Source organism: Phascolarctos cinereus, unplaced genomic scaffold (genome assembly GCF_003287225.1).
Source record: "Phascolarctos cinereus isolate Bilbo 61053 unplaced genomic scaffold, phaCin_HiC Scaffold_5;HRSCAF=322, whole genome shotgun sequence".
Classification (NCBI taxonomy): domain Eukaryota; kingdom Metazoa; phylum Chordata; class Mammalia; order Diprotodontia; family Phascolarctidae; genus Phascolarctos; species Phascolarctos cinereus.
The window spans coordinates 395,500,823-395,516,538 of NW_027555958.1; the positions used below are offsets into that span (position 1 = coordinate 395,500,823).

Consider the following 15,716-nt stretch of genomic DNA (forward strand, 5'->3'; position numbering starts at 1 on the left):
TATTTAGTAAGATATAGCTTCTAATCTTATATAGTTTACCTCCTAGTATGATGTCTGTCTTCTTACTCTAGGAATAAACACTGCTTGTGTGTGTGTGTGTGTGTGTGTGTGTGTGTGTATGTTTATGAGAGAGAGAGAGAGAGAGAGAGAGAGAGAGAGAGAGAGAGAGAGAGAGAGAGAGAGAGAGAGAAGGTATTAGCTTTGTTTGCACTAGGGATATTATCAAAGAATGGGAAATATTTTTATTATCCTCTAAATAAAAAAAGATGAATCTTGACAAATGTTTTATAAAAAGTATTACAGCTTCCAATTAAAATATTTTCTTTTCTATATATTCTCTAGTCATGGGACTGCATACAGAGAGTAATAAGTAGTATAAACCTACAAGTTAATACATTAAACCAAATATAGGATAGATTGTGTCCAGAAAGGTTTGGATACATTCAGTTTATTTGAGCTTTCCATGGTGATAGATAAACAACACCTTTATGGCTGCCTGCTTTCCTTATCCCCTAATCACCTAATCATCAATTAGGATTATAAAAATATCTTTCAAATATATTCCCAAGCTTTTGGATGATAGCCCTTCAAAATTGTGCTTCAGTGAATACGTGCTAGAAGCGACCCTCATATCCACTTCCATTATCCAGTCTGTTAGGGGCCAGGAAGAAATCTGACCTTAATCACAAATCTGCTATTGTATTTCAGGAAAAAATATTGCAAGGCATTTCTTTACTGAAATATCATGCCTCACATCACCAGCCACCACCTGCATAATTTTTACACTGGCAGGTTTTGTTACTCTCTTGATTGAAATGGAGGTTATAGTAATGCAGGTGGTCCATTTTATAATATGATTGATTAAATTAAGAGGTCAGACACCTCCAGCATTACACTCTCTCTAAATTGCATATAGGTTACTCAGTGCAGTCTTCCATAATGTTTATAGTAATGGTGATTTGTTTGCAGTAATTTAGATCAACTCATATGATGCTTCTCACTTCCATTCTGTGAGTAAGCTCTTATACTAAAATGATTCATTATTGATATTATCAGAGTACCCAGAGGTAACTTCCAATGAACATAAGTTGTCAAAATGTTAGCGAGCAATTACATTCTGTAAGGGAATATAAATAAGCATGGCACAGGGCAAGAATACAGTACTTAAAGTCATAATAACTACATTCACATCCTGGCTTCTGTACTTCTTACCTGTGTGATCACAGACAAGCCCCTTAACCTATCTGTCTTTACATCTTCAAAATTGGGAATAATGCCTGCATTATCCATCTCCTAGAGATGTTAGAAATAACAATTGAACTTTAAGTGTCATAAAAATACAATTCTTTAAGCAAAAAAAATTAGTGCTAGGCAAAAACAAATTTCCATCCAGGATTATCACTGGTTTTGACTTCTCATCTAAGAAATAAAGAGCACTTTTAACTTTAATGTTTTTAGAATCTACCATATGATAATAAATATGTTATCCCTTATTCTATATTCCTCATAAGAGGAACTTAACTTATTCCTCATGTGAAGTATGTTGGGTCGCTGTAGAAACTCTGAAGGAAATTGTTGGAATGGAAAATATTTTGCATTTTTACAACTATAATTGTGATAATAATGTCATCACCACAGGAAAAGTACAATGAGTTTATACTGGTGGTAATTATACTTCTTGCTTTTTTGATATTTCCCAGTATTATCATGGATGAATTTAAGAGACGCCTGTTTTGGGGAGGGAATTTACAGCCTTGTCTTTTTTCAAATTCAAATTCTCATCTATACTAGTAACATTGACAAATAAGGAAAAATACTGAAGAGGATGATTATAGGTAGAAGGAACATTTATGGAATCATTATCTGTACTCATTTTTTTCTTAGATGTTAAATATTTTATTTTTTCATCCCTAACAATGGATGCTTCATAAATGAGATTTGACTAATAATAATAACTAATCTTTATATAGTGCTTACTATGTGACTAGTACTATACCAAACACTTTTACAACAATGATCTCATGTGAGTCTCACAATAACCTTAAGAGGTAGATGCTATTATTATCCCCATTTTACAGATGAGGAACTTGGGGCAAACAAAGGTTAAAGGACTTGCATAGTTTCACACAAGTAGTAAGTTTCTGAGGCTAGGTTTGAATTCAGATTTTGCTGACTTTAGGCCCAGGTTTCATAGTGATAAAATGCTTGGATATGGTAGTAGGAGAACCAGGTTAGCTGCCAAGAGATCAACTCTCTATTCCTGGTTTTGTCACTAGAGAGTAACTAAATATTTGTCCAAAAGCATTACAACCTCACTTTCTTTATCTTTACAAGGAGGAAAGTAGACTAGATCATTGTTAATATCCCTCCTAGATCTAAACCTCCATGTTTTAGAGTCTTGCAAAAGACTTAAACTATTATTTTATGAAATTGTTTTATAGAATCAGCCTTGGGCAGTACAGAGGCACTCTGTTGTAGTTGATGGATTACTAGACCAGGAGGAATTAGGAGACCTAGAGATGAATGATATTTGGGCGAGATTACTGGACCAGGAGGAATTAGGAGACCTAGAGATGAATGATATTTGGGCGAGTCCATTCAACTCTGTTTCAGTTTTTTTTCTCTGTAAAATGAGACAGACTAGATGAACTGTTCAGTTTCTTTCAATTCTGCATTTAATATCATTCCTATTTATTGCAAAATAAGAATAATTGTCATAACGTAGACTTTTAATTTTTCTAATAGAAGCCTTTGTAACATTTGTAAGTTCCAAGATGTCAGAGGTTGGTTAGTTTTGGTTGTTTAGTTATTTTCATTTTATATTTGAACACCCTTCACTAGATAGTTTATTGCTTGGAGTAGGAGCTTTTTGACTGAAAGGATAAAGGAACATACTGATGAGGTGGGAGAAAAATGGCTAAAATATAGCATGAATAGTATAAATCATATTATGTAGCCTGAATGATACTTGAAAAAAAACATATAAGCATCTCAATAGTTATTAACTGATAAGACAGAGGATTCTTTAAGGTGAGTGACTTGGTCACTTCTTTTTTGTTTTAATACTTCAAAAATGAGGAATCTAATAGTTGTGGGTCCCTCAGCTAATGTATGTGCTAATAAGTTTTATTGTTTTGCAATTTTCTCTCATACATGTCTTCCTATAGAGGAATACCTAATAATCCATTAAAGACCTTCCATTGGTCCTTTGAATATTTCATGGATATCAGTGCAAACTTTGTATTCCCCCTGTATGTTTTTCTTTATATATGACTACCATGTCCTTGATGATTTTTATGCCCTTTTTCCATATGTACTCATTATTTTTAATATACTGCAACCTAATTATCCACAATATCTTTCTATTTCCCTTTGGGTTGCCTGTGACTTTGATTTTCCTAAAATAATGGCTTTTGAAGATTCACAGCCATATAATAGCATCACTAGGAGAATATTGATATAGAAATAGGTTTTGTGGCTAGGAGTAGCTTGAGGCAAATAGACTTATGCTGTTTTCCAAATAAAATCCAACAAAATCTTCCCTTCCTACTCAGTTCTGACCTCAGTTCATTGTCTATCTTCTAAACACACACACACACACACACACACACACACACACACACACAAGTATGCATGTTTGTATAATATATAATATATGTACATATATATGTATGTATGTTTGTATTTTTACACACATGTATAATATAGATATCCTGAGTAATAAGGTATACTTTATTCATTTGATTTTTCCTGTATATATGTATATATTATATATATATATATGTATATATAATATATATTATATATGTATATATATATATATGTATATATATATTGTATATATATATATATATATGTATATATTATATATATATATATATATATATATATATATATATATATATATTGCTAAGCCAGTCTTTTGAGTGATTTCCAATCTCATTTAGGAGAGTCCATATTGTATTCTTGGATTTGAAATTGGCTACACAATGTCATTTCAAATAGGAGCTTCTGAATAACCTTGCCATTCATAAGAAATCCATCTTATATTTGGATATTTTGCACAGAGCATCCTCCAGGACAAATGGCATCCATCCTTTGTGAAGTCCTTTAGTGAGTGTGTTCCCACATATCACCATTTGATGCCAATACTTAGAGGAATTGTACAAAGTTATGTGGTTGTATCTATCATAGACTTATTTTATACCTAAGAGATACCTTCTTTGTGTAGAGATTTCAAAGATTTGCTTTACCAAACCAAGTCATATGCATTTTGTAATCAACAAATAACAAACACAGTAGAAGCTATGTTCTTCGCACTTCATAGATACTTGCATGATTTTCTGCAGATGTGGCCTATTATAGAAAATCATCTGTGAAAGCACTTCCTTTTCCCTGCCCATGTTTTCATTAAAGGCATCTGTGTGTGTGTGTGTGTGTGTGTGTGTGTGTGTGTGTGTGTGTATGCATGTGTGTGTGTATGCATGTATGTGTGTGTGAGAGAGAGATCATCCTCTTAACAATTTTATAGGTAGAAGAAAGCACACTGATATATCAATATTTTCTAATTTTCTACTGTCTTCTATTCCACTCTTCACTCTGCCCCCAAATGAACAGCTTTTGATCTTTATTCTTCTTTGGGAATCTATGTTTGATCCTTGGCTTTTTTAATAAAATTATTAACATTAACATACAGATTATATAATCTTAGAATGTTAGAGCTGGAGGGTAACTATGACTTGATCTAATGACATTTCATTATTTTAAAGATGAAGAAATAAATGGAAGCCTGGAAAGCAGAATTGTCCTAAAGTAATTGAGCTTATAAGTATCACAGTTGGGATGAGAACCCAAATCTTTTAAGTTCCAGACTAGTTTTCTGTTCACCATCTTGTACCACTTTTTGTTTGCATATATGCTATTTTAGCTGTAGCTGTCATTTTTTGTAATGCTGAGATAAATGTTTGAGTGATACTTGTTTAAATAATTTCCACTAAGAAACTCACAACTCTGTCATTAAAAAGATCCTATTCAAATGGTTATTAGTAATTTGCATGTTTAATAAAATATCTGTGGTCTCTTTAAGAATACACAGGTATCAAATCAAGGGTAGCTAAATGATGAACTTGAATCAAGTGAGTCTATGTTGCTTTGCATTTGTCTAGAGGTAATTGATAATCGATGAGTATACAGTCCTCAACTTTGACACTTATCTGAAACTATTACTTTTATAAGACAGAGAAGTTTTAATATTTGTTGCAACTTTTCACTTTACAAAAAAAAAAGGAAAGCCTTGTTTTTTGCATGAAACAGTACATTTCTTCCTATTCATCCATTCACTGAACATTTGTCATGTGTCTAACTACGAGCTAGTCATTGTATATACAAAGACAAAAAAAAAATAATCCCTGCCCTCCAGGATACTCTTTTAAAGAGCTCAATGTCATCATAGGTTATTTAAAAACAACTATATTTTTTTTTCTGATTTTCTCCCTTCTAGTTGTAGAATACCAGCACCTTTGCACATAGACTTTTGTTTATTAGCCAACTTATGCAGAAACAGAGTATATTTTTTCCTATCTTATCCTCCCTTCTAAGAATTTAACTAAACATTTTTAGCAATCCCAACTTGGCTTTTTGATGGTGTGGGCCTTCTTGACATACTTCACACGTGACACTCCATCACAGGACTCCATAACTTTTTATTAGTATCCCACATCTCTGGAATATACTCCTTCCTCATCTCTACTGTAGAATCCATCTCCTCCTTAAAGATGAAGCTCATGTATCACCTCCTACATTAGCCATTCCTTATTCCTCCTTCCCATCCCACTGACTGTTAGTGTCCTTTCTCTCTCCCTTGTATTTATATTTATTCTGCATATATTTATTCCCTATATGCTAATATATGTGTATGTTGTCTCTCCAGAGAGAGTAGATTTTATTCTTTGTATCTTCAGTGCCTAACGCAGTGTTTGGCCCATAATAGGTGATTAATGAATACAGATTGCTGATCAATGGATAAGAATTCCTCTCAGTAACTTTTCCATCTTTCTTCCCTTATGTTTCTTTCCTTTTCAAGGCCACTTTGACCACAAATGTTCATTTCTGCAATCCTTCATTCCTAGTTGGGGTATTAGTTAGGCTCATACTACTGCTCTGTTGTTTTTTTTTAATCAGTTGTGCATATAGAAATTATATTTTGAAGCCAAGCTGTTAACAAATTGGCTACTGCCAAGATAAGTGTGGCTATTAGACCATGCCAAATGTGGAAAAACATCTGCCATTCAAAACAGAAACATTAATATACTTTGAAAGAGAAGATGCAAATATGGAGTTACTTTTTCTTGTAATAAGTAGAATAAAAAAGAAAATACAACACTTGCTCAGGTGAGATCTAGTTAAACTGTCCTTTCTTTTCTAACTGATGAAGCCATGTTCTCAAAGACTATCTCAGCAGCACCTTCTGTTGAGTATCATTGATTTGTTTTATTGTGTTTCCCTGAAGACAGAGTCAATAAATCTAATTTATTTTGAAAGGCCATAAATGTTTCTTTATATTTAAGGACTAATTGGTCCATTTGCAGACAGACTCATCTTTTTGACAAATAGACCATTTTCTGAATATAAGCCATAACATGCTCAGGCATTTCTCTATGCCTGGAAACCCTCCCTTCCCTTCTTTGCCTGTTGAAGCTCTACTTAGAATTAAATGTTGTATGCCAAAGCTACCTCCTCCATGACACTTTCCCCACCTGTTCTGCTCTTTACTTTGTAACTCTCTAATGAAGTTATATTATGTTAGCGATATCTGTGTTAATGTTTCCCCCCAAGTCCCTAAAATTCATGAGAGCCTAAACCCTGTCTTGAATCAGTTTTGTATTGTCAAGATACTATGCTAGAATCTTCAATAGATACTGTCAACTGGATGGAACTGGCCTTTAACGGGTGGCTGGAGTTTCACAGAGCAGGATAGAGACAAAAGAGCGGGAATGAAACAGAAATTTAATTTCAAAGTGAAGGAAATGGTTTGCAAGCAAGAATACATGTGATAGAGGCCCCCCTAGTGGTGCAACCCAAAGCAGTTGTGGGAAGATTTCAATATTTATACCAATGGCTACAGCTGTAACAATGAGGGGTAACAGTGACAATGTGACAAGTTTGATTCATGGCAGGGCTTCATTACCAGACTATGGATTCAAGACAGGGTTCAGGTTCTCATGAATCTTGGGGGCTTGGGGGGAAACATTAATACAGATATCACTAATATAATATGATAACTACATTAGAGAGTTACAAAGCAAAGGGCAATATGAAGTCTAAGGCAGAATGATATCCTGCACATGACCTCTAGGAAAATATTTTTAAAACAGTTGTGTATATGTATTGTCTTTTTCAATCCTATTTCTCCTATTTATTTTCAACAATATGTGGGGAGAGAGAGAAGAAAGAGAGAGAGAGAGAGGGAGAGAGAGAGATTTCATCTAGGAATTTCCTATGCCAATGAAATCACAAGTTCAATGTATATATAATAAGGATGAGTATGTATATACACAGAGTCACTCACTTATGTTTATGTGTGAAAATGAATTAGAGAAGGAAAAATGAAGGACTAAATATGTGATTTTTCTTCATTGACCATCTATTTTCCAACTTCTACTTATTCTTTAAAATGATAGGAACAACAAAACTACTCCATAGTTATCTTCCCTAACAGAATAAAAAAAGAGAGAGAGAGAGAAATGAAGGGAAGCAGGAGAAACAATCAAGTGGCTTGACCAGAGATGTTCTAGCATTGAAAAGGCTAGATTGATTGAGAATTGATTGAGAATAGTCTATAGAAAAATCCCATTTTATAACATTTATTTAGAGTCAAAAAATAAAATTAATATATGTATGAGGTATTAGAATAAAAAGAGTTAGGTTTCAATGCCTACTTACCTGAATTTTTGAGAAGTTAAAAGTTTGCTTTACTGTCTAATGGTAGACAGAGAAAATTTGACATCATTTTAAATTAGTGATTTTCTAAGTCCATACAATTAACATTTTCCTTCATAATTATATTTGGAAATACAATGCTGTTTTCCCCCTTCTTAGCACATGTGACTGCTATAGTTCTCTTCATTCTTCTTTTTTCTTCAGAAAAAGGTACAAATTAATATTTGAAATTAATAGTGAATTTACCATTATACCATTTGTTTCTGATATGAATTTATTTCAGCTTGGCAGAAGACCTAAAATTATAAAATACTAGAAGGGAAATAAAATCAGTTCAGTATAAATGCTCAATTTAAAATTTTTGTGACGTGTATTAGTTCTGTCTATATGACAATGCTAAAATAGTATTGTTGTTGTTGTTTTTTTCCTAAGGTTACATTCTAGAAACCAAATTAAGGGGCATCAGTTCCTATAACCAAACACTTAGAGAAGTCATTTACTAATATAATCTTGAAACATTATTTTTATTTCACATGTAATTTGGCATTCTGATTGCTTGTTGAAGAAGGATCTCAGTTTTATGGAAGCTCTTCTCCTTAAATATATAAAAGACCTCTAATTTAAACAGAATCCACAGACTGACCATTCTGAAGCTTTGTGCTTATTTGAGGAGTTGGATAAATTAAGAGCATAAAATTGAATTCAGATATAATCTTTGGGGAATATTTTTCTTAGAGTATATGAACTACATAAATTACTTCTTTTATAACCTAGTTTGCCACACACTTTACAAGAGGTAAAACTCTTGTTTGCTTTATTTCTGAGTTGCATAAAAAGGATTTTTATGTGTGGCCTAGTCTATAAATAATCTGCATTGTCTCCCTTTATGTGTTTGTACGTGAATTTTATAAATATGTATATTTGTATATACAAAATACAGATAAATGTGTAATATTAAGATATAGCCATAAATTTAATCATGTTATTTTAAGCAAGCAGGACAGAACTAATATTTCTAAAGAAATGCGGGAAGAAAATGTGTAGTAATCCATATATGCATGTTCACACATATATATTCATGTTATATACTCTTGATAGAACCCTTCAACATCTTGTAGCTAACCTACTAATTCTTATATCATGGTTTTCTAAGATGTGGAAATAAGTTTGTGAATATAAATCATTTCATTTTTTTTTCTTATGGTGAATCCTATCCATCAAATATACAATGAAAAAGATCTATATTTTACAATACATAAGAAGCATTTGGGATTAAAGCATTGGGGAATGTTGTATTACTATACAAATTTTAAAAAGTTCACTGTAAAATCCTTGCTAATGAATGATACATTAAGAATCCATGACAGATGAAAATATATGGTGCAAGTGTGTCAAATTGGGAAGAGTATTGTAGCACCAAAGACCTTATATCATTATATAATTCCAAATGAACACAACAGGCAGGTTGTTAAGGCTTTTTAGTTGATCCATTTTGTACCAGTGTTGAGACTGATTATTCTATTATAGCATGATGATTTTATTTTTCGATATAAATACAAGAAGAGCAAACATTTAGGAAAAGTTTCACAATTGTAAAAATAATTATTGTGCACTAAATACCGCAAAGCTGTGCTATCACTTAATTTAGTGAGATTGATGCCAATGGAAAGTTAAAAGAAAAAAAATAAAGGGAGGAGGATTTCACATCCTTAAGTTGATAGTAAGGAATGGTCTGAGCTTCTATGGGCTAACTAATTGCCTGTGTATTTTGTCTAGGTGTTGAGGGAAAGCTAAGAGAATGAAGGCTCTAAGTACCCTGTGGAAGCATGATATGGCGGTGCAGTGCTGGTGCTGAATTGTTCTCTCTGATGGCTCTATGGGAGTGGATAGCACTGAGTCTTCATTGCTGGGTTTTAGCAGTTGCTGCTGTTTCGGATCAGCATGCCACAAGCCCCTTCGACTGGCTCCTCTCTGATAAGGGACCCTTCCATCGCTCACAGGAATACACAGATTTTGTGGACAGAAGCCGGCAGGGATTTAGCACAAGATACAAGATTTACAGGTATGAAGCAAAGGGAAAGCAATTACAGAGATATCATCCTAGAGTTTGTATATAAATAACGACAGATTTCTTTAAGGGAAAGTTTTAGATGGGGGACTAAATCACATAGTCCTAGAAAAATCATCATTGCTAAATGTATATGTAGTTATTCTATATCGTATTTCACAGACATGTTTTCCCCTTTTTAAAAGTATTTATTTAAAAGTACTTCGAAAACAAATTGAATGGCAGTGACCACTTGTGCCTGACAAATTCTAGAATGTTTCACCTCAACCTAGGCTTCCAAAAAAAATTAAAATTATAAAAGTAAATAGCTGTGGAATCTGGGAGCTTTGCTTCTCTTTAATATTGTTTTGCCTTTATACCTTATGCTCTGTAAGAACAGTTCGAATAGAAAAATATTCCAAGCTGGTTATTGAGGAGTGAGACCTCTTAAGATGTTGAAATTGTAACTCCAATAAGTAAAAATACTGATGACTTCAAAGGCTTTGGTGAGGAAGCATGTGAGGAAAGGCAGCAGGAAAGGAAATAATCAAGGCTGAGATGAACCAGAAAAGAAAATTTTCACTTTTCAGTTGTTATTTTGCATCACACTTTGGGTATGTCTCAAAAAAGAAGTTAATGTTTTCATCCAATGTTGATTGATGCTTTACCTGCCATTTCCCCAAATCCAATCAACCCATAGCCTAGAGGAATACACAAGTGGTCATTTGCTTTTAATTCATGTAATAGTTGTATATGAAGCTTTTTTTAAAAAAAAATCAGTAGATTGATGACTTATTGAATTTAAATTCTAAAATAGGATAGAATTGGTTCAGAATTTGTACTCATTTATTTGTATGTGTACGTGTGTGTGCATGTGCACGCAGTGTGCCCGCGCATTATGTTACCGTAAGATTTACTTTTTGTTTTGTGTGCACCAGAGGGCACTGTGCTGCAGGTCAATATTTATATAAGGTTTTGCACAGCACATTGAGAAATAGTTTGTAAATCATCTCAGGAATTCAATTTGTGGAAGAAACTACATAGAACAATGTCAAAGTCCAGTCTATAGTTATCATTCATTTTTAAAGAAACAGTTATTTAATCTATATAGCCAGAATATGTGTTTATTACCTTCTAGCAACCTTGAAATGCATTTTTTTCTGTCAAAAACAAAAACAAAAAAGGAATAGAAAGATCTTAGTCTCTGAAATCGCAGTTGAGTTTTCCATAGACCAGTTATGCTATTGGAATATAAAAAGCTGGTACACTCTTTGTTTATTTGTTAGTGGGTCATTAGCTGGTTTTGAAAACATAATACCTTATATTTGGCTTATGTGCTATCAAATTTCTTAGTTTAAACAGTAAGAATACCTTATGTTTCTGTAACTTGGACAGAATTTTAAAGAGAGAATTAAAATAAAAAAGAATGAAATTAATTCATTGGGATCAATATCAGGAGGATTGTGATTTTTTTTGTATTAGTCTGTTTTTTATTTTGTTTGTGTATGATTTATTTTATGTGGCATATCAGTCATTCAGTTATGCATTTTTAAAATAGTCAAATTTCTGCTTTATAACAAGATGAATTTTTAAAAAATAATAGTTTTTAAAATAGTTTTGAAATTCTTTATTAAGGCCATACTTACGTACTATTGAAATCACAGTCCAACTATCTACTTGAGTTTCCAGTGAACATTCTATTAAGGACCACTGGAATTAATATTAGGGAAGATGGGGAAAAATTATGACTTTTAAATTTCCATTATGATTTTACTGAATATTATCTGTGAAAACACCAGGATACAATTGAAATATAATCCAAATCTTATATGCAAAAATGGTCTTTCCTTTCCCTCTGGTTTTAAACCTCTATTTCTGTGTGTGCATTTTAAATTTCATGATCTTTTCTCACTCTCTCTCTATAATAATTCTGTCTATTTCTTAAGCTTACATCATCTTTTCCCTTAGTAATGGCTTAGTACTTACACAGAGCATGCCTCCTTAAAGGATGCTGGTGGTTTCACTTGCAGTTTCATTTATTTGATGTACTTGACTTCTCTCCCTGTGTAGTTAACCTTAAAAATGAGTTTAGTGAATGATTCTTTGTTTTTATTTTTCTTTTCCTGGCAGCAGGACATTCCTTCCTCCCCCAGCTCCAACCCCCCTCCCCAAAAATAACCAAACAACTCTTCAACTTGAAACTGTGTTTAATTCTAGTTGGTTTAAAACTATCCTATATATATGATTAGTTGTGCTTTTGCTATGGTATATTTTTTCCAAGGCTCTTTTTATAGTTTACCTTAATTTCATTAAATACTTTCTACATTTTAAAAAATATTTGTTACCACTTTCTCTTTTAGCATCATTCTTTCTCAGAAAGATAGCTAAGTTCTACAGAGATTGTAAGCCTTTCAAGACACATTTAAACAGCTCTTTGATAAAATGAAATAATATTTGCAAATTGATTTGCAATTTTTTTAGTGCTAGATAAATGCTAGCTATTATTGTTTTTGTTGTTTTGTTTTCAGTCATGCCTGATACTTTGTGACCCATTTTGGGATTTTCTTGGCAAAGATATTGAAGTGCTTTGCCATTTCCTTCTCTATCTCATTTTACAGGTGAGAAAACTGAGGCAAACGGAGTTAAGTGACTTGCTCAGGGTCACACAGCTAGTAAGTTTCTGAGGCTGGGTTTGAACTTGGTTCTTATTTACTCCAGGTTCAGCACTCTATCTACTGTGCAACCTAACTGTCCTTTTGTTGTTATAATTATCTGATTTGGGAGTTCTGTATAGTGATAAAGCTCACAAATAATTGAGGCCTAGCCATTCTTTGTGACTTTTATCCATGCTCTCTCATAAATTCAAAACAAGAGTTTCACATAACTTTTTGGAGACCATCTTCACTTTTTCCAGACATTGTTAGTATGCTAGTAAGAACATTTTGGCTGTTCCACTGTTTTCTGTCATCCTAGCCATGTGAGCAGCCCATCATTCTCTTCACATTATCCAATGTCTTGATGATGTCTTCAACCAGTATTCTTCTTTGGATGTCTTTATTATATGTTGTAACCTGTTCATACCCACCAGTTATCTCTCCATCATCTTCCGTGTGTTGTTCAAGTTAAGTCCTTTGGAGGAAGTTGTATTCCAGGTAACAAAAGTGCTATGTGACAACACTGGTAGAATGCTAGATTTGAAATGATGGGCCTTTGATTTCATGTAAAGCCTAGGGGCAACAAGGATGCTTTGTGATTTTTCACAATTAAGAGAAACCACTGTCCTTCATCTTTTCAATTCTGGACCCAGGTCATTTTCCATCTGTACTGTGTGACCAGTTATATATGAGGTCATTTATGAACAAGAGCATCAGGAAGGTGTCCTCATTCAAAAGGAATCTGTCTTTAACCTAAACACTGCTGAAATTCCTCCGGTACAGTGGTGATCCACATGCCTTGCCTGATGTTTGTTATCAGAGAATCACTGAAAAGTTTTTGTCTTATATTTCAATGAATCATGAATGATGTTAATATTTGTTCTGGAAGGACCTTGTTAAGAGCCTACACAGCAACATTTTGTTATACTGAATCAAAATGCTTTTTTCTTACCAAGCAATAAGCACAATGGAATCTTAATCCTGTATATTTTCCAGGGAATTGTGAAATGGTAAAACAATGGTACATGTTCGCTATCACTTGCAATAACTTTCTTGTTCTCTATAGATACTTTCATCAGAGATGCCCTTGGTTTATGCATAGATGATTGTTGTAAAGATTTTGTATAGGCATATATGTGGTTAGTTGCTGATGTTGTCTTGGTCACTTTTTATTGATATGATTTGGCATTTTTCCATGCTTTTAGTGTCTTCTTCCCATTAAGATACTATATAGTAGTCACTCAGTGTCTTCACAATTGTATAGCATGGATCTTCTCCATATGTGCTTGGTCCAGGGAGCTGCTTTTCCTTTCCTGTTTTTTTTTGGTAATGTTTCTACCACTTCTATAAGCAACTCCAGGACTGTATGGTCTAAGGGTAGTAGTCCCATTGCCTTTAATAAAAGTCTAAGTTAACAGTCTTTTTGTTTTCTATAATGTAAAAAATATTTTATTTTGTTGAAATCCTTTCCATTTTTTTCTCTTTGTAGTCTACTTTCATCCTTAAATGCCCTTGGGATAGCTTTGCTCAGTTGGATATCTTTCCAAGCTTTCTTTAAACAGGTTTTATCCTCCATTGCTTACTGAGATGATATTGCCCATAATCATCTGTCATCCTTTTTCTGTAAGATTTTACAAACAAGTTTATATTCTAATATATTTGCCTTTGGCAGCAGTATTTTTTTCTTTTTGGTAATTAAGTTGGCAATTTATTGTCTAAGATGCTTTCTGGGTTTTTGTGGCAGTTAACCTACATTGCTTAAACTCCTGGATACAATTATTATTTTATGAAAATGTTATTTCAAGATACATATTCTTCATTTCTTATATATTTTGAATTCTTAAATGTGTAATGACACAGAATTATTTTACACTTGATTCCTAATTGAACAAATTGTTGTTACTCTACTATTGATTTATGAACTTCTAGGAAGCACAAATAGGAAACTAACATTTGTTCCATTTGAGCATACTTTGAGTAAAAAAGCAATTATTTTTCTTTCCTTTTGTAAGGTAAATTTCATTTACACAAACAATACTGTCCCTTCTGTTCCTCACCTCAAATTGAAAAAGAAAGAAAAACAACTATGTTATAGAAATGTATAGTTAAGTAAAAAAAATCCTGGACTGGCCATTTCCAAATAATCTCTCAGTCTACACTCTGAATTCATTATTTTTCTATCAGGAGATGGGTAGTATATTTCATTATATGCCGTCTGGAATTGTGATTTGTCATTGCATTGGTCAAAGTTTCTAAAACTTACAAAGTTGTTTATGTTTACAGTATTGTTGTCACTGAATAAATTGTTCTCCTGGTTTTGCTAACTTCACTTTGCTTCAATTCATTATGTCTTTTCATATAGCACAATAATGTTCCATGATATGTGTATACCATAACTTGTTCAGTTGGACCTCACTGGTTAGCACTTCCTCAGTTTCTTTGCCTCAGTTCCTTGCCACTATAAAAACAGCTGCTATAAATATTTTCATACAGACTTTGCATTTGTTTTGCTTAGGACTAATCCCTTTCTTAATTTATCCTCCTTTTTACTCTCCTTTTTTTCTTTCTCCTTCCTTCATGTTTTCCTGAGTGAAATATCTTTCTGTTACAAATGTTTGTGTATTTTCCCCATCATTTGACCAGTTCAAATGAAGATAAAGTTCAAGTGTCACTGTCATCCTCTTCCCGCATCTCCTCCTCCTTACTTGTATAGATTTCTACTTGCTCGCCACAATTACTATGAGAGAATTTCTTCATCTATTCCCCCCTCCACCCGGTGTATTCCTCTTCCCCTGCTTTTCTGTTGTAAAAAAAAGTCATCAAAACATTATAGAATCACTCCCAACCCAAATTAGGCTGCTTCTATGACCTCCTAAACAGTTTAACTTTGTTAGCCCTTTATGATTGTTCATGTTCATCTTTTTATATTGCTTTTGACTCCAGTGTTTATATTTCAAGATTTGCAGCTCTGGCTTTTTCATCAGGAATTCTTGGAAGGCCTTTATTTCATTAAAAGTATATTTTTCCCTCTGTAGGATTATACTTGGGGTAGTTAGGTGATGGAGTGCATAGAGTGT

At 33.2% G+C, this 15,716-nt stretch overlaps 1 protein-coding gene across 1 annotated transcript in view; it reads left to right on the forward strand.

Moving 5' to 3' along the window:
• The window catches only part of BRINP3 (BMP/retinoic acid inducible neural specific 3), a 505,257-nt gene that overhangs the window by 11,266 nt on the left and 478,275 nt on the right, over nt 1–15,716 (forward strand). Inside the window, 1 exon segment of the mRNA XM_020984424.2 lies at nt 9,715–10,000. Within this exon segment, the coding sequence (XP_020840083.1) occupies nt 9,765–10,000 (236 nt within the window). The 5' untranslated portion in view covers nt 9,715–9,764.